General features: G+C 49.4%; 2 protein-coding genes across 4 annotated transcripts; both read left to right on the plus strand.

Moving 5' to 3' along the window:
• Positions 1-8,474, plus strand: SYNPO2L (synaptopodin 2 like; the record flags this gene model as incomplete). 3 transcript variants are annotated; one of them, XM_079794023.1, is made up of 4 exons in its annotated part: positions 1-943; positions 2,038-2,189; positions 2,620-3,134; positions 6,292-8,474. In XM_079794023.1, exons 1-4 carry the CDS (start codon positions 839-841, stop codon positions 8,472-8,474), a joined length of 2,955 nt encoding a protein of 984 aa, XP_079650149.1. In that variant the 5' UTR covers positions 1-838. The 3 variants fall into 3 exon arrangements, with proteins under 3 accessions (XP_079650149.1, XP_079650150.1, XP_079650151.1); XM_079794024.1 differs by having other exon boundaries at positions 1-934; XM_079794025.1 differs by lacking the exons at positions 1-943; positions 2,038-2,189 and having other exon boundaries at positions 3,053-4,413.
• A 4,876-nt stretch (positions 8,475-13,350) lies between these two features.
• On the plus strand, positions 13,351-18,763 carry MYOZ1 (myozenin 1; the record flags this gene model as incomplete). Its single annotated transcript, XM_079794098.1, has 5 exons — positions 13,351-13,435; positions 14,300-14,478; positions 16,958-17,201; positions 17,576-17,741; positions 18,532-18,763. Exons 1-5 carry the CDS (start codon positions 13,363-13,365, stop codon positions 18,761-18,763), a joined length of 894 nt encoding a protein of 297 aa, XP_079650224.1. The 5' UTR covers positions 13,351-13,362.
• Between the last annotated feature and the right edge of the window lie 1,496 nt (positions 18,764-20,259).

Consider the following 20,259-nt stretch of genomic DNA (forward strand, 5'->3'; position numbering starts at 1 on the left):
TTGTTCTGTAGGCTGTTAATTGGCTGTTGCACACAAGTTTCTCATAGTCTAAGAGGGAGACAGGCAGATAGACAAACTATAATAGTGGCTGAAAAATACAACAATAGAAATATATTGATACATCTGTTGCCCAGAGGAAGAAAGGCCTATTGTATAGGCAGGGCATCAGGAGATGGGCATGAAAGGCTTTATTGATCAGGCAACAGTTCATCTGGAGCAAGGCTGATCCGAATTCCTCTAAATTGCACCCAGCACTGCAGGGGATATAGATCTCCATTTTGATTAATAGGTAGATTCATACAGGAAGGGGCACTCTTTTCTAGGAAGCTTGAGAACTTGTGGGACAAACCCAGCCATTCCTTGCTCTGGAATTGAAGCCTCTGCTGCTGCCACTTTGAAATGAGCTTTGGAGGAAAGCACTTGGACTTAGTCCATGATCCTATCGGGGAAACCACAGTCCCTGAAAGGGTGTATGTGAGTTATAGAGCCCGGAGAACTAGCAGTCTGAGTGTTGAGTAAAAGGCCCCTGCAGGAGAATGGGGGACAGGGGAGAGCAGAAATTTTTACTATAATTAGTTCTGGGAGTAATAGAGCTGGGGGAGGGAGAGGAGTACAGCCGGCAACTATTTTGAGCACAACTCCGATTGACAGGACACGTGTGCTGGACTGTACTGATCCCAGGGCCAAGTTGCCTGCCTGTGGTGTGTGGTGTGGGGGGGAAGGCCTGGGGCAGCAGGCGCAGGACAGCCAGACAGACAGGCCGGACGGGGTACCAGCACCCCGACTTCTCTCCCTGGGACACTGTCCACACTCCGAGGGCCATAGGCCAACCTGAGCGATGGGTGCTGAGAAGGAGGTGCTGGTCACACTGTCAGGGGGAGCCCCCTGGGGCTTCCGACTTCAGGGGGGGGCCGAGCAGAGGAAGCCCTTACAGGTATCCAAGGTAAGGGAGAGCCCCTATATTGAGGTTTCAGGGAAAGGGGGAACCTGGGAAGAGTCATGTGGCGGAGAAGTGGGAGGCTGTGAAGAAGAGTGGGGTGGGTAGATGGGCAGGGAAGCATGCTAAAGTTTGCTGGGGGAAGTAGTGTCTTGTGGGGGTGGGGGCTATCAGAAAAGGGAATTCCTGGTTTCTGGTAGCAAAGAAAAAAAGACTGTCTCAGTTCCCTGCAGCACCATAGCAGCAGAGGCCCAGGGCTGGCCACCCGGTCTCCTGGGTCTGTGCCTCTACCCCAAACTCCAGGAATGTAGGGAAGGTTCTAATTTCTCTCTAACTAAACTGATATGTGATGAGCTGAGGCTGTCATGCCAGCCCAGCCTAGCCCTGCCCTGCCCTGCCCATGCCTCCAGTGCTCCTCTTTTCCTACGCCAGATCCTTTCTCACTAGGCAAGACTCTTTTTTTGGTGCTAGCCTGTCAGTTGAAGTTGTTACCCTATGGGTTTCACCATACAGGCTTAATTTTTTCAACTGTAAAATGTGGGTAATAAGACTTCCTACTTCATAGAACCACTCTAAGGATTAAATGCAATAATATATGTAGAGTGCTTAGCACCATGCCTGACATTTAGTAAGCACTCAGTAAATGATAGCCACCAAGGCACACATATACACACACAATCACAGTCTCCCAGAATCTGCAGGACTCCCTCCAATCTGGAATAATGTTCTAAAACATTACTAGTAGACTATGTAGATAATAGTGCCTGGGATTCCAAGGCCTAGGAGTGAACTATTAGCTAGTATAGACATTGCCCTTAGAGGAAAATCTTGGAAAGCCATTTCTAGCACCTGTCCTGCCCCCAATCCTCTCATTCAGTGATTATCCTCCTTCCCCTCATAATGTATTGCTCCCTCCACTCTGTACCTTCTTCCCTCTAGGAAGGCCCCCTTAACTGCAGTCCCATGCCCCTCTCCACCCTTTCTGACATTGCAAAGTAAAATCCCTCCCACACATGGGTCCTTCCCATCCTAACTCCTTTCATTCTATTCCCCCTTGGAGCCCTCCCTCACCTACAGTCTCTCCTCCAACACCTTCTCAGATCCGAAGACGGAGCCAGGCTGGCAGAGCAGGACTCCGAGAGAGGGACCAGCTTTTGGCCATCAATGGGGTCTCCTGCACCAGCCTCTCCCATGCCAGTGCCATGAGCCTCATCGATGCCTCAGGGACTCAACTTGTCCTCACTGTGCAGAGGTATGGACTCCTCCCAAGGCAACCCATCCCGTCCCCCTACTCCCTGACTCAGCTCTGTGTCTCACTGGCCTGGCTTCAGCAACTAACAAGTACCTATTTCTGCTCGTGTATCAGTGCTGGAATATAGGTGTTAGTGCAGGCCTCCCAAAGGGCTTTAATATATCTGTAATTTAGGGATGGAGTGTCAAGTGGCTGAGTGTGTGGGCCTCCTTCAAACCCTTGCCTGTCTCATTGTCACATCTCCCTCAAAGCCCATTTCTACTCACAGTCCTCCAGGCACATTTGCCTCCCAGTTTGTCTTCAGATCTCCACTCTTCCCAACCCATTCCACCTATATCTCCCTTCTCCCCTTACCTCCTTTTCCCACCCCCTCCAGATCTCTAGCTGGCAGTCACCCAACCCATTTCTCAAGTTCTCTCATCTTTCGCAGGGTAGAGGATGAAGGGCCTTTGCGATCTCCATCCCCTGGTGAGCTTCAGGTGCTGTCACCTTTATCTCCGATGAGTCCGGAGCCCCCTGGTGCTCCAGTTCCCCAGTCTCTTCAGCCTGGGAGCCTCCTCTCACCCCCTGATAGTGAGGCCTACTACGGAGAAACAGACAGTGATGCTGATGGCCCTGCCACCCAGGAGAAGCCCCGCCGACCCCGCCGCCGAGGCCCCACAAGGCCCACCCCTCCGGGAGCCCCACCTGATGAGGTCTACCTGTCTGACAGCCCTGCAGAGCCGGCACCTGCTACCTCTGGCCCTTCCAACCAGGGTGACAGCCGTGTGAGCTCCCCATCTTCGGAGAATGGGGCAACCCTTAAGCCACCCCCAGGCGAGGCCCTGCTGTTGCCCCATGGTACCCTCCGGCCTGGCCCTCATCTCATCCCTATGGTGGGGCCTGTTTCCCACCCGGTGGCAGAAGATCTTACTACCACCTACACCCAGAAGGCCAAGCAAGCCAGTGAGTGCCTGAACCATTTCCCCCTAGCCTTTTAATCTGAGCTCTAAATCCACCCCTTCATAACCATACCTTATTCTTCCCTTGGATATAGTCTTGGGGACAAATGGAGAAGAGTGAGGAGTAGGAGGAGGAAATAATTATTCTCATGGTCCCATTATTTCTGCTGTTTGAACTAGTGCAGCAAAAAGGTACAGGTGGTTCAACCCAACTCAGTAATAGGGGAAGTAGGAAATTGGAAAGAGACATGAGTCAATGAAGGCTTTGCTTGTTGTCCTTGCTATCATTTTGCTAGGTGCTAGATAGAGGACAGGGAAGTATTTTGAAGCAGGGCATGGCTACAGGGCCTCTTCAGTGTTAACTGCAGGCATAGAATCAGAGCAACCTTTGACCTTTGTAAATTCAGTTAGCATTCCTGGGGACTGGGAGGCTACGGGATAGTCATGAGTCCCTAGGAAGTGGTAGAGGGAGGGATCTTCAGCTCTTTATCTCAGGCAAGAATGTAGGCCTGGGCAGAAAAAAAAAATCAAAACACAGTTCCACTTATCTCAAGCTCTCTGCTATTTTTGATGTGAGCTATAGAACAAGGTCTAAGAGCGAACTTTCTCCCCATTTATGTCTACCATGCCTCTCCCCAGAGCCCTTTCTTATCACCTTGGAAATCTCAGGATTATCCCTCTAGTTCTCATCTCCCATTCCTCCCCTCCACCATTCTGATTCCTGATCCATAGAATTTTTGTGTCTCTAAGTCTGGATTAGAAACTAAAGATGTGACAGTTTAGAGTCTGGCATCCCTAAGAATGTCCCATATACCACAAAGAAATTCCAGATGCATGCCCAGGATCCCATGCTTATCCCCAATTCTCATTTTAGCACTCTCTCCCTTCCCCTCATGCTGGGTGAGACTGGAGTTAGTGGCTCAGGGCTATTTTTAGTCAAGCAGACCTCATTGTCCAGTGGGGTGAAGTAGGGGGAAGGGTAGGCAGGTGCCCACGTCTATCACACCGGGGCTTGTGGAGCAGGCCAGAGAAGGGAGGGGGACAGGCTCCAAAAATAGCATAGTGAGCTCATTCAGCTGCCAGCTCTGGGGACAAGACAAAGGGGCTTTAAAAGGCATGGGGGGTGGCTCAAGCTGGTCCAGCTCCAGCCAACACTGCCTTTCTCGGCATGGAGACCTTTGAGCCCATCGGCCAAGAGCCCCTCAGCCAAGAGCCCTTCAGCCAAGACAGCTCCAACAAAGCTCCAGGCCCAGCTCCTGAGCTACAGGACCCATTCTATGCAGGTACTACCTCCCCATAGCCAAGGGAGTTCTGGGATCTAGAAGGCAGGGGAATACACCAACAGTTAGGAAGGGAGGTCTTCGGGAAAGGTCTTACTCCCTTATCTATTCCTCTTTTTCCCTTCCTTTCCCTTCTTTTCTAAGGAAAGTTTCATGACCCCTCTCTCAGAATGGACTAATGCTGTGGTCACATGTCAAAGGGATTTGTGACCACATGAGCTGTAGAAAACTCAAGGGGAGAGTGTGTGAATGAGAGAGAAGTGTGAATCACCTAAGGTCTGTATGTGGGAGAAAATATGTGTGAATAAGAAAGTGTCAGTATACAGGTGTAGCTAGTGACAAGAAAGCTTTAATAGTAATGGTTACTCACAGTGGAACTTATGGCTGCTGTTAAATGCTAAATTTACCTACATTATCTCACTTAATCCTCATAGCAACCCTATGAGGTAGCTATTATCATTCCCATTTACAGATGAGGAAACTGAACTTCAATGAAGTGAAGTAACTCTCCCCAGAACCAAAGACCTAAACTGAACTCTGACTCCAATATCTAGCTCTTGTTCACAGTTCTGTTCTGTGGTATAAATGTTGGGATGGGCACAAGGAGAGCTCTAATTAGGAGGGAGTTGGTATCTTGAGTAGAAAGGAGATGGAATTTCAATAATTTTTTTAGGAGGAACTGGGGATCATGGGTCAGAAAGCCCAGCAGGGCAGCCTCTCCCACTTCCTGGCCCCACCTCCCAGGCCCCACATGGCATGGGAAGCCCTGCCCTGCCTCCCCTTCGTATATAATCCTTTTGTGCCTGCCTGGTGGTGGCGGCCTGAGCTCTCTACCTAGAAGGCTGACCCCTAAGGAAGATTACTCCACTCGCAACCTCAGCTGGGGGGAAAGGTGAACAGATTTAGTCAGTGACTTTGAGGTATCCTAAAGGTTTGGAGGATTGCCTTGGAGAGCAGCACTCTGGCTTCTCCTGCATCTCGGATCTGACGCTATTCCTGGCTGTGAGTAGCGGGATGTGAGGCAAAGAAGAGTGGCTGGCAGTTGCAAGGCCAAAGTCTGCTCTAAAACTTTGTTCAAACTTTTAGGAAAAGGACCTTTGCAGGGGGAACTCTGGGAAGAAGGGCCATCTGGAGTGTGCATGTGTGTGAATATATTCAAGTGACTCTATGTGTTTTTGTTTAAATACATGTGTGAACTAGGGTATATATAACCTGGGGTATATGTAAACGAGAGAGAAAAGTCCATGAGAAAATGTGCCCACAGCTGGCTTTTGCTAGCCCCATATTCTTGTGGAAATGATGTGTGGTGGGTTATTCCTATGAATGTATATGATGTGGACTGCATGGTGGGGGTGGAATAAGATCCTTGTTGCTAAGGGTCCTTTGTGTCCTTATCATAGGGGTAAGTGAGTAAGTCCCAAACTTTCTGAGATCTCTGTAATGTGATCTCTGTGGTGGGAGAAAGGTGTCCCTTCTCATCTTTTGTCTCCCTGGGACCTGCCTCATCTTTCTGCCTGGGAAGTGACCTACCCTACCCCCCACCCCACCCCACCCCTGCGTTGTCAGCCAGAAATGGAGGGAGGCAGGGGAGGAATGTGAGTGGGGTGGGTAACAGCACATCTCTGGGAAGATAGGAGCAGAATAGAGGGAGGAGAGAGGAGAGCTGTGGTCAGAGTGGTGTCTGGACAGCCAACTAGACTCGGCCTTCCTTTTAACTGTCCTTGGTTTCACCTTTCACCCTCCAATCTGCCCCCAAGTCAGAAGACCTTGAAAAGGCGGGAGGTGGGAGGGCCGAGGGGGCTGGCCGGGGAGGGGGTGAAAGCCTTGGGAAATAGGACTCCAAGAGGCTCACCGAGCTTTTCCCCTTCCCGGCCTCCTCAGAACTGCAACGGGCAGAGAGCCTCCAGGAGAAGAGCGTGAAGGAGGCCAAGACCAAATGCCGGACGATTGCATCCCTGCTGACTGCAGCCCCCAACCCCCACTCCAAGGGGGTGCTGATGTTTAAGAAAAGACGGCAGAGAGCCAAGAAGTACACCTTGGTGAGCTTTGGGTCTGCAGCTGGGACAGGCGCCGAGGAGGAAGAAGACGGGGTCCCGCCAACGAGCGAATCCGAGCTGGACGAGGAGGCCTTCTCCGACGCCCGCAGCCTCACCAACCAGTCCGACTGGGACAGCCCCTACCTGGACATGGAGCTGGCCAGGCCGGGCTCAGGCGCAGCAGAGGGCCCGGGCCCGGGCCCGGGAGGGCAGCTGAGTGAGGCCTCGGGGAGAGGGGTCCAGCTCTTCGAACAGCAGCGCCAGCGCGCAGCCTCCAGCGCCCAGGAGCCGGCGGGGGACGGGCCGGCGGCCGGGGACGGGCCGGCAGCCGCGCTCAACGGGCGGGCCCTGCAGTCACCCCCTCGGGCCCAGAGTGCTCCGCCCGAGGCGGCCGGGCTCCCCGAGTCGTCAGGCCCTTTGGCGGGCCCCAGACCCTTCCTCCCAGGCGGGGGAGCCCCTACCCCAACTCCAAGCATCTTTAACCGGTCAGCCAGGCCCTTTACCCCGGGCTTTCAGGGGCAGCGGCCAGGTACCACCTCGGTCATTTTTCGGCCCGTGGCCCCCAAGAGGGCGAGTGAAAGCCTGGGAGGCCTCAGCCCTGCTCCACCGCCTTTCCTGGCCTCTGCTCAGGGGCCCACGCCTCTGCCCAGCTTCACCTCCGGGGTGCCCAGCCACCTGTCCGCCTCCAGTTCCCCCAGCACCCCTCGCTCTTCGGGCCCCGTGACGGCCACCAGCTCCCTGTATATCCCAGCCCCCAGTCGCCCTGTTACGCCAGGCGGGACCCCAGAGCCCCCCGCTCCCTCTGGCACAGCTGCCATGACCTCCACCGCTTCTATCTTCCTGTCGGCGCCTCTGCGACCCGCTGCGCGCCCAGAGGCGCCCGCCCCCGGCCCCGCCGCCCCCGAGCCCCCCAGCGCTCGGGAGCAGCGCATCTCGGTGCCAGCGGCTCGCACTGGCATCCTCCAGGAGGCCCGGCGTCGGGGGACTCGGAAGCAGATGTTCCGGCAGGGAAACGAGGAAACGAAGAACTCGCCCAACCCCGAGCTGCTGTCGCTGGTGCAGAACCTGGATGAGAAGCCCCGGGCCGGGGGTGCTGAATCTGGCCCCGAGGAGGATGCTCTGAGCCTGGGGGCTGAAGCCTGCAACTTCATGCAGCCACCAGGGGGCAGGAGTTACAAGACCCTGCCTCACGTGACACCCAAAACCCCGCCCCCGATGGCTCCTAAGACCCCGCCCCCGATGACTCCTAAGACTCCACCCCCCGTGGCTCCTAAGCCCTCATCTCGAGGGTTCCCTGAGGGGCTAGTGAATGGGGCAGCCCCTCCCGCTGGAATCCCTGAGCCACCGAGGCTTCAGGGCAGGGGCGGGGAGCTATTTGCCGAGCGGCAAAGCCGAGCGGACAGGTTCGTGGTAGAGGCCACACCTAGTCCTGGCCTCGGCCCTCGGCCCCGAAGCCCTTCTCCTACTCCCTCGCTGCCCCCTTCCTGGAAATACTCACCCAATATCCGTGCCCCACCTCCTATTGCTTACAACCCACTGCTCTCACCCTATTTCCCCCAGGCTGCCCGAACTCTCCCTAATAAGGCCCAATCCCAGGGGCCGCGGGCAACCCCCAAGCAGGGCATCAAGGCTCTGGATTTCATGCGGCACCAGCCCTACCAACTGAAAACTGCCATGTTCTGTTTTGATGAGGCTCCCCAGACTCCTGGTCCCACCTCCTCAGGGCCCCCCAAAACTGCCCGAATCCAGGAGATCCGCCGATTTTCCACTCCAGCACCCCAACCCACTGCAGAACCCCTGGCTCCCACTGTGCTTGCCCCCAGAGCAGCCACTACATTGGACGAGCCCATCTGGAGGGCAGAGCTGGCCTCAGTCCCTGTCCTTAGCCCAGCCCCTCCTCCAGAGTCTCCCAGGGGTCTTGGGACCTCACCCAGCTCCTGTGGCTTCCAGGTAGCCAGGCCCCGGTTTTCGGCCACCAAAACGGGATTGCAGGCTCAGGTGTGGAGGCCTGGTGCAGGCCACCACTGAGCAGGCACAGGTCCCAGGACCAAGGAGAGTTGCTTCTCCCGTTCCTCAAGTTGCTTATTCTACCCAATCCACCCCCTCTCTCAGGCATTTGGAGGTTAAATTCCCTCCTGCCAGAGATAGTTTTGGAGTTGGTATCCCATCCCCATTTCCTCCTGGCTCCCAACCTCCCTTCTGCTTTCCAACCTAATATTTCTGCTTTGGTATTTGTGCTTCTCTTTGTCTTTGTAGTTTCTTGCCTGGATCTTTGTCTTTATCTCTAGGTCTCTCCACCCATATCCCCTCACTGGTCTGTATTTCTCTACTTTGTTCTTTTCTCTGTGAACTTCATAACATTCAATGCGAAGCACACAGAGAAGCTACCACTGAGCACTCAACAAGAATCTCACCACCAGGCAGGCAGCAATGAAACTGAATTGATCCTTGTTTGCGCTAAGTTACTCTCTACTGCTCACCTTTTCCAAAGTTGGCTGGCATATACTTCGGCATGTATGTATGCGTATGTATGTGTGTACGCATGTGCAAGTGCACAGATGTGCTCTTCTGTCTGAGGCAAGAGTAAGAGGACAGATCTAAATAAAGACCTAATGTGGGTCTCACCCTTGCACCGATGAAAGAAGGGTGAGATGACCCCACATGGATAATCTAGGGGAGGAAGAGATTCACTACAGTTAAAGACTAGCGTCTGTAATTGGTATACAGCATCTTGTGAAACGTATGGAGTATGAGGAGACTTGAAGGGCCAAGGCAGTTTGTATGGGCTGCATTATACCAGTTAGGTCAGGAATCGAACTAAAAATTCTATTCCTCAGGATTTCAGTTAGCAACTTGACAGGCCCATGCTGAGCAACAAGCACCCAGGAAGTGAACAAAAAGAAAAATTTCCTCTAAGAATGAACAACTCATTGGCTTCACTTCCTCTAAGCTTAGGACAGAAAAGAGCCACGGTGTGGAAAATGAGGCAGAACCAGGAGCAGAGCAGAAATTAATGAAATCGATTGAGCCACAAAGAGGAGCATGGTGAGAGAGTGAGAATGCAGTGTTGGCAGAGAGTAAAGTTAGGTAACAAGAAACCAACTGTGTACAAGAGGAGGATTGGGGGGAATTGTGATGGAGAAGAATGCATTTGTTAGAGTGAAGTGGATGATGGTGGGGGGATGTCAGAGTATATACTAAGTGTTGAAAAAACAGTTGGTATCTGTGCTACCTCCTTTGAGTCTGTCCCTCTGTCTTCTGCAGCTTGTCCTGACTACCTGGGAAAGGGCTAGGAAACACCCAGAGCCAACCCTCTTTTCAGTCCTACCCTACCCCTCAGACCCTAGCTCTTGTTCCTTTCCAGCTTCAGGTCCTGATCTCTGATCCTAAAGGAGTGTAGACTCCCCTTTCACCATGACTACCAAGGGTCACGTTTGCTGCTTGATCTGGAAATTGATCGTTTCTTTTGTATATTGGGTGTGAGTCACAGTACTTTTGTTTGTGCACAAGAATAAACTTATACCCCACACCTTCTGTTGCTGTCTTCTCTTCTAGGTTTATACCCAAATCCTGATTTCCCCTTGATCTTAGCTCATTCTGAACCTGACCTCCAGATTCCTGGTCTCTTTTTCCATTGCTGCCCTGCTATGTTTCACCTTTTTTACTCCTGGTCTCTTGATCTTCTCTACCAATTCTGTCTCATTTCTATTTAGTCACTTCTACCACTCCCCTTGGTTCCCTCTCCCCACATTTCCCATACAGACTGTCCCTCTTTCAATCTCTTGCTCCATACTTCCCAAGCTAGGCCTCCGTTTACAGAACTAAGAGAAGTTGGAAAGGCCCTTTGCCATCAACATTTCCTAGCTCCCTAGAGGAAGCAACCATACTTCCATGGGAAAACAATGGCTGTAGGGTGAGGGAAAGGAGAGGGAAGAACAATAGAGAGGGTGGGCAGATAGTGTGGATTGAGACTAATAAAGAAGAGAGTGCAAGTGCGGGGCAGAGGGCGGGGGGAGGGAGGGAGGTGGTAAGGGGAGGCCGGAGGGAGGTCAGTGGAGAGAAAAAAAAAAGAGAGAGACATATGTACTACTATTTGTAATAACTTAAACAATAAAATTTCTAAAAAAGAATGAATAGAACCTTCCTAGAAAAAGAAGAAGAAGAAGAAGAAGAAGAAGAAGAAGAAGAAGAAGAAGAAGAAGAAGAAGAAGAAGAAGAAGAAAAGGTACAAGAGGCAAACTAGAATTAGACTTTGGAGAAGGAAGTGCCATTGCTCCAATTTTACCAGCAGGGGGCATATTTGCCCCAATAACCAGGTCCAGGACCCAGATGCTCCTAAGTACAGTCTCAGAATTCCAAAGGAAGGAAGGGCCCAGAGAGCATAGGCTAAATATTCTATCTTCACCCACCTGGTAGTTTTAGGCACTTAATGACAGGAGATGGTGAGCGTAAGCAGCCATCAAATTTTGGTTTGTTATTGAGGGGAGGATGGTAGTGATGATGAAACCACCATTTGCTATTTGTTTTTTTTCTTCTAATTGCTTCTTTGGGTTGGGAGGAAAAGGAGAAGGAAGACAAAAGATGAGGGATCTAGAGGCTAAACTGATCTAGGAAGAGGCCAACTACAGAAAGCTAAAGCCCTTTCAGCTCCTAGCCTGAACCTGAAAAGTTTAGGATGGGAAAAGGGCATGGTCAGGAAGAGTGGAGAGCTCACAGAGGAACAGGGGGGTATTCTGGGAGCTACAAAACCCATTTCTTAAAGCAGCCACAATAGGGTGATTCCAGAACCAAAGCAGAAGGTAGAGGAGGATCCAGATGTTCATGGAGCTACTGGGGAAAGGGCTGGGCACATGACAGGCTTCTCACAAGGGGGCTCTCCAGCTAGTGCCCCTGCCCAGAGGTTTCTCTGGAACAATGCAAATGGGATATGTGTTCCTTTAAAGAAAAGCCCAAGTAGGAACCTCAGAGAGCAAGGCCTTGGCAGGTCAGAAGCCTTCATACACTTCTCAGAGAAACATCAACATCTATCCTGCAGAGTAGGCTGAACTGAGCACCCCAACAGCAAATAGGGGTGAAAAGGCAGAAATTGGTCAGGTCTTCCTCACATCTTCCCTTACAGCCTAGAAAGCACTGGGTTTGGTTAATTTGGTCCCTTAATCTGCTAAAATCTGGCCCTCCCAGAGGAAAGATCAACCCATCCAGGAACTTTCAAAGAGTAGTTGCATTGTGAACAGACATCCCTTTCCCAAATATAGTGCCTTACGCTTTCCCACCCCAAAATGCAGCCACATGTCCTTCCAGCTGTGATGTAGATTGGCTCTGAGTGGCTCTCCAGGTTCTTGTTCTCCCACTCCGAATTCCTAGCTACCATTTGCTGCCTACCTCCTTTCGCCTTCTCAGTTTTCACTTTCTCCCTGAATGCTTCTCAGACTCTAAATGTTAAGTGAAAGGGAGTTCCTGGGCAGACTGGCTCAGACAATTTAGTGGGAGAATCCCAAAGGCCTTTCTTTCATTCCTGAGCCTCTGGGCAAGGAGGGCAGGATCTTGGTTCCAGGGTCTCAGTACCCCTTGTGCCATTTGAGCTGCTTACGCTCACCATCTCTATTAATAACCACCCTCCCTCCCCCACTGCCAGTGCTTCCCCCACGCCTGCCCAGCTCGGGTTCTCCAGTCACAGCAGCTCAGTCCTCCAAAGCTGCTGGACCCCAGGGAGAGCTGACCACCGCCCAAGCAACTGGTAAGTCTCCAACTCTATAACCAGAGGGGCTGGAGCCCATTCTGTGGACTGTTGTGTCTGTGTATGCAATAGCGACCCTTGATCCTGGGGTAGTTCCCTCTCCCCCATCTATGCTCAGTTCCCAGCTGTCCAGTTCAGGGGAGCCACAGAGAGTTGGAAGGAGAGGGGCCCAGGAGGGTGGGGAGAATAGAGATATTGGGGGATGCACTGGAGAAATAAGAAGGGGGTCTAAGAGGAAAAATAGAACCTCGAGGCTGAGAGATACAGGGAGAGTCCATTTAGCAGTTCCTGGACTCTGACCTCAGCAGACCCCACTAAGTTAGTAGAATTGCAGTTGTGTTGTGAGACAGGACTCCATAGAAGACAACATTTTTGCTGGTTGCCAACTTCTATCAAGGAGGAGCTGAAGTCTGTATCTTTTCCAGCTTGTCCCCCTTCACTGCCAGATACTATTATTATGTTCCTGTCCTCCTTCAAATTCCCACTGCTATGATATTGCTGAGTTGACATGCATCAAGGTTCAAATGTTCCCTGACCCACCCCCGCCCCACCCCTCTCTAATTTTGGGGTCTGGGGCAGGGGTGACTGAAATGGAGCAGGGAGCACTGCTGTGACCTCCCAGGCCTTATTCCAGCTGGCCCAGTGGAGGAGCAACAACCTCTCCTTCCTATGGAGAATGTTTTTGGCTGGATCTCAACCCTGGCAGAACATTTTTCTGACCCCCTGGGCGTTGGGGAAGACTGAGGAGAGATCAGAGCTTGGTATGACAGCCCCAATCTGAGATCCCCATTCAAATAAAAACTTCAAATCATGCTAATGAAACCTGGGTGCATTGCCCTGCCTGTGTGTTACTTGTTTGTTTGTTTGTTTGTTTGTTTTAGCCCCTGCCTCCCAACATGCACTGTGAATCTAATGCATGCACTAGCACTTTGTAAAACAGCTGCAAAGAGGTTGGGAGAAGGTAGGGGCAAGGCTACATCTATAGCTTTTGCCCTGCCTCCCAAGAGAAGAGAAGCCCCAAAGTAGTGAGTTTTCACCACTAGAGGGAATATATATTTCGTTGAAAATCTAATGAAATTTTGCTTCCTGAAGCCCTTACTGTAGACACACCCTTCCCAATCCCTGTTCATCTTTCAACTCCCTCTTCCCACCCTATCCAGGCTGAATCCTACCTCCACAATGCCGCTCTCAGGAACCCCAGCCCCCAACAAAAAGAGGAAATCCAGTAAGCTGATCATGGAACTCACTGGAGGTATGGCATATTTGCACCTGCCTAGGATGGGACTTCTTATTAAGAGTATCACTGGCCCAAAAGTCCCAGAAATATCATAAGGTTACATATGTCTTAGGGTGAAGAGACAAGAGAAATTCAGGAGTAGGGTGGGGTGCGGGATGGTGGTAGTGGGTTAGGAGAAAGTATTCAACACTAACTACTCACCCCTTCCACACTTGTAATCTGAGACAATAATACCCATGCCATACTACCCAGCATAGGTCCAGGACAACGGGACCCACAGGTCAGTGAGGTAGGTATGTTTAAGGAAGAAAACATATGCAATCGAGAGTGGCACAGAGATAGGTTTCAATAAATGGTTAATCTCCTTACTTCTTTCCTCAAAGCTAGGGAGCCTGTGTACATATTTAAAATGGAAAACGGCACAGGCTGTTTGCAGCCAGAGTTCACTGAGGGGAAGAGTAGGAAAAGGAGTTAAGGCAGGAGTATACTAAGAGGTGTCCAACTCCACTCTGTGTTGGCCTTTGGGCTTTACCACAGGCTACAGCTTCCCTAGTGGCTTCCCTCTATGATGTACTTCATTTGCCCTGTACCCCCATGTCCATGTCCCCTTGACTCCATTCATTCTCTCTACTTTAGTATTTCCACTATCTCCACTCTGCAATCCCGTTCCCATGCATTTGCTCCAACTTCAAAACTAGGAAATCAAAATCCCTTACAAACTAGACAGAATTTGATCAGACATCACAGACAGCATCTGCTTCCCTTGGCGATCTCTGCTGGGACACACACACACTTAGTTATGGATGACATCTGCATGCTGAGCCCAGAAAACCCTCTTTTCCTCTTTCCCTGGCCTCTTCCTCCCCACCTCCCTAAAAGGTGGACAGGAGAGCTCGGGCCTGAACCTGGGCAAGAAGATCAGTGTCCCAAGGGATGTGATGTTGGAGGAGCTGTCACTGCTCACTAACCGGGGCTCTAAGATGTTCAAACTGCGGCAGATGCGGGTGGAGAAATTTATCTATGAAAACCACCCTGATGTCTTCTCTGACAGCTCAATGGTGAGTTCGGAACTTTACTACCCTCAAAGCCTAGTGCCCCTTCTGAAAGCTTCTTGGTAGGCCCCGAATCTCCAAAATACCACCAACCTCCCTTTCCCAGAAACTTAACCCTTTGCACTCGCTGGCTTTGTTCTCGATTCCTTTATTCTAATGCTAACCATGTCGAGTCACAGTCGAGGTTAAAAGCCCATTAAAACCCCCAGCTATAGTGAGTCCTCAACGGCTCCAGGCTGAGTTACAGCCCACCTCTGAAACTCAGTCTCCATCTTAGAGCTAGTGAAGGTGGGTGGGGAGTACCACACCCTCAGGGAGAAAATTCCTTTCCAGTATGGGTAAGTGTTAAAGATAGGGCTGCCAGATAAAACACAGGAAGCCCAGCCCTGTGTTTTAAAGTTGAGATAAACACAGATAATTTTTTAGTAGAGTATGTCCCAGTCAATATTTTTACATAAAAATAAAAATTTAAATCCCAAGACACAAACTAAAATTTTAGATACAAAATAAATACTTTTTAGTATAAATATGTCGCAGAAACTATTTGGGACATAAAAATTAAAAACTTTTTTAAATCCTCACCCGAGGATATTTTTCCATTGATTTTTAGAGAGAGGGGAAGAGAGAGGGAAAGACAGAGAGAAACATCGATGTGAGAGATACACATTAATTGGTTGCCTCTTGCATGAGCCCTGACCGGGGACTGGGCTGGGGAGGAGCCTGCAACTGAGGTACGTGCCCTTGACCAGAATTGAACCTGGGACCCTTAGGTCCATAGGCTGACTATCCACTGAGCCAAACTGGCTAGGGCTAAAAATTAAATTTAAATTTAAAATATAGGGCACTCATTTAAATTTGAATTTCAGCCGAAACCGGTTTGGCTCAGTGGATAGAGCGTCGGCCTGCGGACTGAAGGGTCCCAGGTTCGATTCCGGTCAAGGGCATGTACCTTGGTTGCGGGCACATCCCCAGTAGGGGGTGTGCAGAAGGCAGCTAATCGATGTTTCTCTCTCATCGATGTTTCTAACTCTCTATCCCTTTCCCTTCCTCTCTGTAAAAAATCAATAAAATATATTTAAAAAAAATAAAAATAAAAATAAATAAATAAATTTGAATTTCAGATGTACAATGGATACTCTCATACATAAATATGTCCCATCCAATATTTGTGGCATATTTATACTAAAAAAGTATTTGTTGTGTGTCAGAGATTCAAATTTAACTAGTGTCCTATAATCTTTTTAAAAAAATATATTTTTATTGATTTCAGAGAGGAAGGGAGAGGGAGAGATAGAAACATCAATGATGAGAGAATCATTGATCAGCTGCCTCTTGTAGGCCCCCTACTGGGGACCGAGCCCACACCCAGGCATGTGCCCTTGACTGGAATCGAACCCGGAACCCTTCAGTCCGCAAGCCGATGCTCTGTCCACTGAGGCAAACCGGCCAGGGCGTGTCCTATAATCTTATTTTCTAAACCTGACAATCCTATAGAGTTAAATGAATTTTTATAGCCACCTCCTTCTTGAGCCATTCTTTTATCTAAGGACCCCAGATGTGGGGACTGACACTATCCTTGAAGATCCTACGTTCCCTAGTCAGGATTCTTCAAAGAAACAGAAGTAGGGGTTGAAGAGAGCGGCCAGGCACAAGATGTTACAGCTGAGAAGGAGGGCATTGGCTCCATTTCCTTTTTACCCCCTCTACCTCCCCTGGGTAGTCAGGGGAGAGTGGAAATAGATGCATACATGGGGCCAGGGGCAGAAGTGTCTGTCACTGGCCTTTATGTAGAAGCAGAGTAAAAATGCTGAGCCAGTTATATCTAACTTTAGGAGACCAAAAGCCCTCCTTCCTGCCTGGGTCTGGTTACAGTGGGTGGAGCAAGGGGATGTGCACAATGGGTGGCCAGTAGAGCCTCCTGAAGGAGTTGGTGGGTTATTTTTAGGCTTTGGGGTGAATCCAGTTTTGCTCTTTTGGTCACCCTTCCCCCTCCCCACTATAGTTTCACTATCAGGAAGTCCTGGTCCAACAGGCGCCTAGAGGAGAGAGGGAGAGAAAGAGAAAAAGAGAGAAAAAGAGTTCTGTTAGACAAGATGAGGAGGGGGCTGGACAGAGACCTCTGTAGTTCTTCAAATGAAGACTGGGTTCTCCATGCCAAAGCTATATCTCAAATCTTAGCTGAGCAGAAGTTTTGGTCCTCTTTGCTTTGGGAAGGATGGGAAGGAGGGGTGTGGAGAATGAGTTGTCGCCATCCTAAGGTATTATTAGGGGAACTGAGCCAAGGGAGCCCTACCCCTTAAGGAGAGTTTCATTCTTCATAGATAAGCTACCCACTATTCATCTATTGAGGGGAGAATCTTAGAGGATTCACGGTCTCCTGGTTGGCCATTGTCTCTGATCAAATCATCCTTGCTATGCATACCTGTGTTTTTGTATGTTCCATACCCGTTGCTAACCTTCCCTTCACTCTGTCCTTTTCTTTCAGGATCACTTCCAGAAGTTCCTTCCTACAGTGGGGGGACAGCTGGGCACAGCTGGTCAGGGTTTCTCCTATGGCAAGGGCAGCAGTGGAGGCGAGGCCATGGGAAGTGGCTCTGCTGGACAATATGGCTCTGACCAACAGCACCATCAGGGCCCCGGATCTGGATCTGGGGGTACAGGTGGTCCAGGGGCCCAGACTGGCGGAGGAGGAGCTGCTGGAACAGCAGGGGTTGGCGATACAGGAACAGGCAAGTATCCTCCCCCAACAGTAATGTGTCTGCTCCCTAGAACAGCCGTATCCCTAGGAATGAGACCTAGATTGGGTGTAGGGAGCAGGGGAGGCCTGAGATATCTTAATGGACTCTCTGGGTCCAGGAGAATAAAGAGATGTGTCAATTTCATTCAGAAGCCTTGTTTCTCAGTCACCTTTCTGGCTTTTCCGTATAAGTCACAGATCTGACCCCAGGCTACCATTATTCCACAAACCTTATACAATTACCAGGAGGATGTTATACCTTTGGTCTCTGGCTCCAGCAACTTCCCTTGCACAGGGGTGTGAGACTAACTTCCCTTGGCTACTAACTGCTATTATTTGACTTACTTTCTTTTCCATTGCTGCTAGGAGACCAGGCAGGTGGAGAAGGAAAACATATCACTGTATTCAAGACCTATATTTCCCCATGGGAGAGAGCCATGGGAGTTGACCCCCAGCAGAAAGTGGAACTTGGCATTGACCTGTTGGCCTATGGGGCCAAAGCTGAACTCCCCCAATATAAGTCCTTCAACAGGTAGGAGTGATGGGGAAGGAACCAGATGCATTTCAGTGTGTGGCAATGTGTCCTTAGTTGGGATGAAGACTTGGGTTCAAATGTTTCAGGAGGCAAGAGGTCCTAGCTCAGAGAAACAGCAAACTATGATTAACAAAAAATTGCTGGGAGGCAAGGATTTGAATTTTAGTTCATAGGCCATTTATTAGCTGTGTGGGCATGGGAAAGTTACCCAACTTCTGGCCTTGGTTGCTTTGACTATAAATACTATATTATACATTTAAAGTCCTATTGAGGCTCCCTTTACTCAAAGTTAGGATTCCATTACTGTTCCTGCAGTAGGATTCTGGTCCTTTATACCCTACTTTAGTAAAGCTTAACTGTTCTTTTGAAATTGGGCTTCTCTAGACAGTGCATAGTAGATCTGTATGAAAACAGGATAGGGAAGTGTTAGAAAAGTGCTTTTTCATTTGGTCCTAAGGAGCCTGGATTTCCCAGGAAATGTTCATCCCTCTCATCCAGACCATATACTATCCACTGGAGGCAGGGTAGGGATTCTATGTTGAAATTTAAGGTGGTCTCAGACCCTTGGGTCTATAATGTTTGGGGTTACTTTCTCTAAAATGCTGGGACACCAGGAAAACCAGGAAAGGGGATGGGAATGCTAATGCAGAAGAACAATAGGCGTGCAGAAGCAATCTGCAACCAAAATTCCCAGACTTCCCTATCTTCAAAACAGAGTAACATCTCACTGATAAAGCTCTGTCTCTTTTATTCTGGTTTTTAATTAAATAATATATCCCCTTTTCAGGACTGCAATGCCTTATGGTGGATATGAGAAGGCATCCAAACGCATGACCTTCCAGATGCCCAAGTTTGACCTGGGGCCCCTGCTGAGTGAACCCTTGGTCCTCTACAACCAGAGCCTCTCCAACAGGCCTTCTTTCAATCGAACCCCTATTCCCTGGCTGAGCTCTGGGGAGCCTGTAGACTACAATGTGGATATTCGCATCCCCTTGGATGGAGAAACAGAGGAGCTGTGAGGTGTTTCCTCCTCTACTTTGCATCAAGTTTCCCCTCTCTGGTTTCAACTTGGAGAGGGAATGCTGAGCAGGATACCCCCGCCTTCCTTCCTTTTGGGAATGGAGGGAAAAGAAGGGATAAATCTGCCATTCCATCCTCCACTCTGAGTTCCCACTCTGAGCATCCTTCTTCACCAACTCAGAGCTCTCCTTCCACTTGCTCTGTATGGAAACCTGCTCTTTTATGGAATTTGCTCTGCCATCGGTAACAGTCAATAAACTTCAAAGAAACACACTAATTTTTCCTCTGATATTTGAGGGCAGATGAAAACAATGCACAGAGACTAATTAAAGTCAAATACTAAACATTTATTATTCAAATTTCAAGACCAAATCTGAGCTCTGGTTAATTACACACCTACACCCACACTCATGAAACCACATTCATAGATGTATATGAAAACATACTTATTCAATAGTACATAAGGCAAATAATCATGCACAAACACATGTGCCAGCCTACATGTGGGCACAGCTAAGAAGCTACTTTATGCTATACTTAGGAAATAGGTGTCGGTGACCCTGCTGTTAGATTTCTTTATGTTGCTGATTAGGATTTGGGATAAGGATTATCCAAATATTACAGAACTAGAACATGCCACAAAGTTTCCAGATGACACCAGAGTGGGCTTAGTAATATATGTGTTAAAGGTTATAGATTCCCGAAAGGATGAGATAGAATAGGGAGTCATGTTGGAATCCAGAAGGAAGTGGGAGAGCCCTAGCCAGTCTGGCTCAGTGGACAGAGCATCGGCCGCAGACTGAAGCGTCCGGGTTTGAGTCCAGTCAAGGGCACGTACCTTGGTTGCACATTTCCCAGCATTGGTCAGGGTGCGTGCAGAAGGCAACCAATCGATGTGTCTCTCTCACATCGATGTTTCTCTCTGTCTCTCCCTCTCCCTTCCACTCTCTCTAAAAAAATCAATGGAAAAAGTTCCTCAGATGAGGATTAACAATAGAAGGAAGTGGGAGAAACCAGCTGTAGTTATGATATGCCTGGCTCTGAATGAACACAGCAAGAAAAGAACTAAGGGTCACAGGGGCACGGCAGTGGTGTCCAGAAAGTACTATGACTCTGAAGAAACAATGAGAGCCAATAGGAATGAGTAACAGTTCTCTCCCTCTCTCTCTTTGGCATGATTAAACAGACTTTACTTTTTTTCAATTACAGTTTACATTCAACATTATTTTGTATTAGTTACAGGTGTACAGTATAGTGGTTAGACACTTACATACTTCACAAAGCATTCTCCCCAATATTTCTAGTATGTACCCACCTGGTACATACATAGCTATTACAGTATTATTTACTATATTCCCTATTCTGTACTTTACATCCCTGTGACTATTAACATTGCTCTTTTTATTGATTTCAAGCATGGGGTTTCTTTAGAATCCCAGGACTTACTACTATGTTCCATAAAGTAAGAGTGATGCAAACCAGGAAGAATAAAGAA

Source organism: Cnephaeus nilssonii, assembly GCF_951640355.1.
Source record: "Cnephaeus nilssonii genome assembly, chromosome: 16".
NCBI lineage: Eukaryota > Metazoa > Chordata > Mammalia > Chiroptera > Vespertilionidae > Cnephaeus > Cnephaeus nilssonii.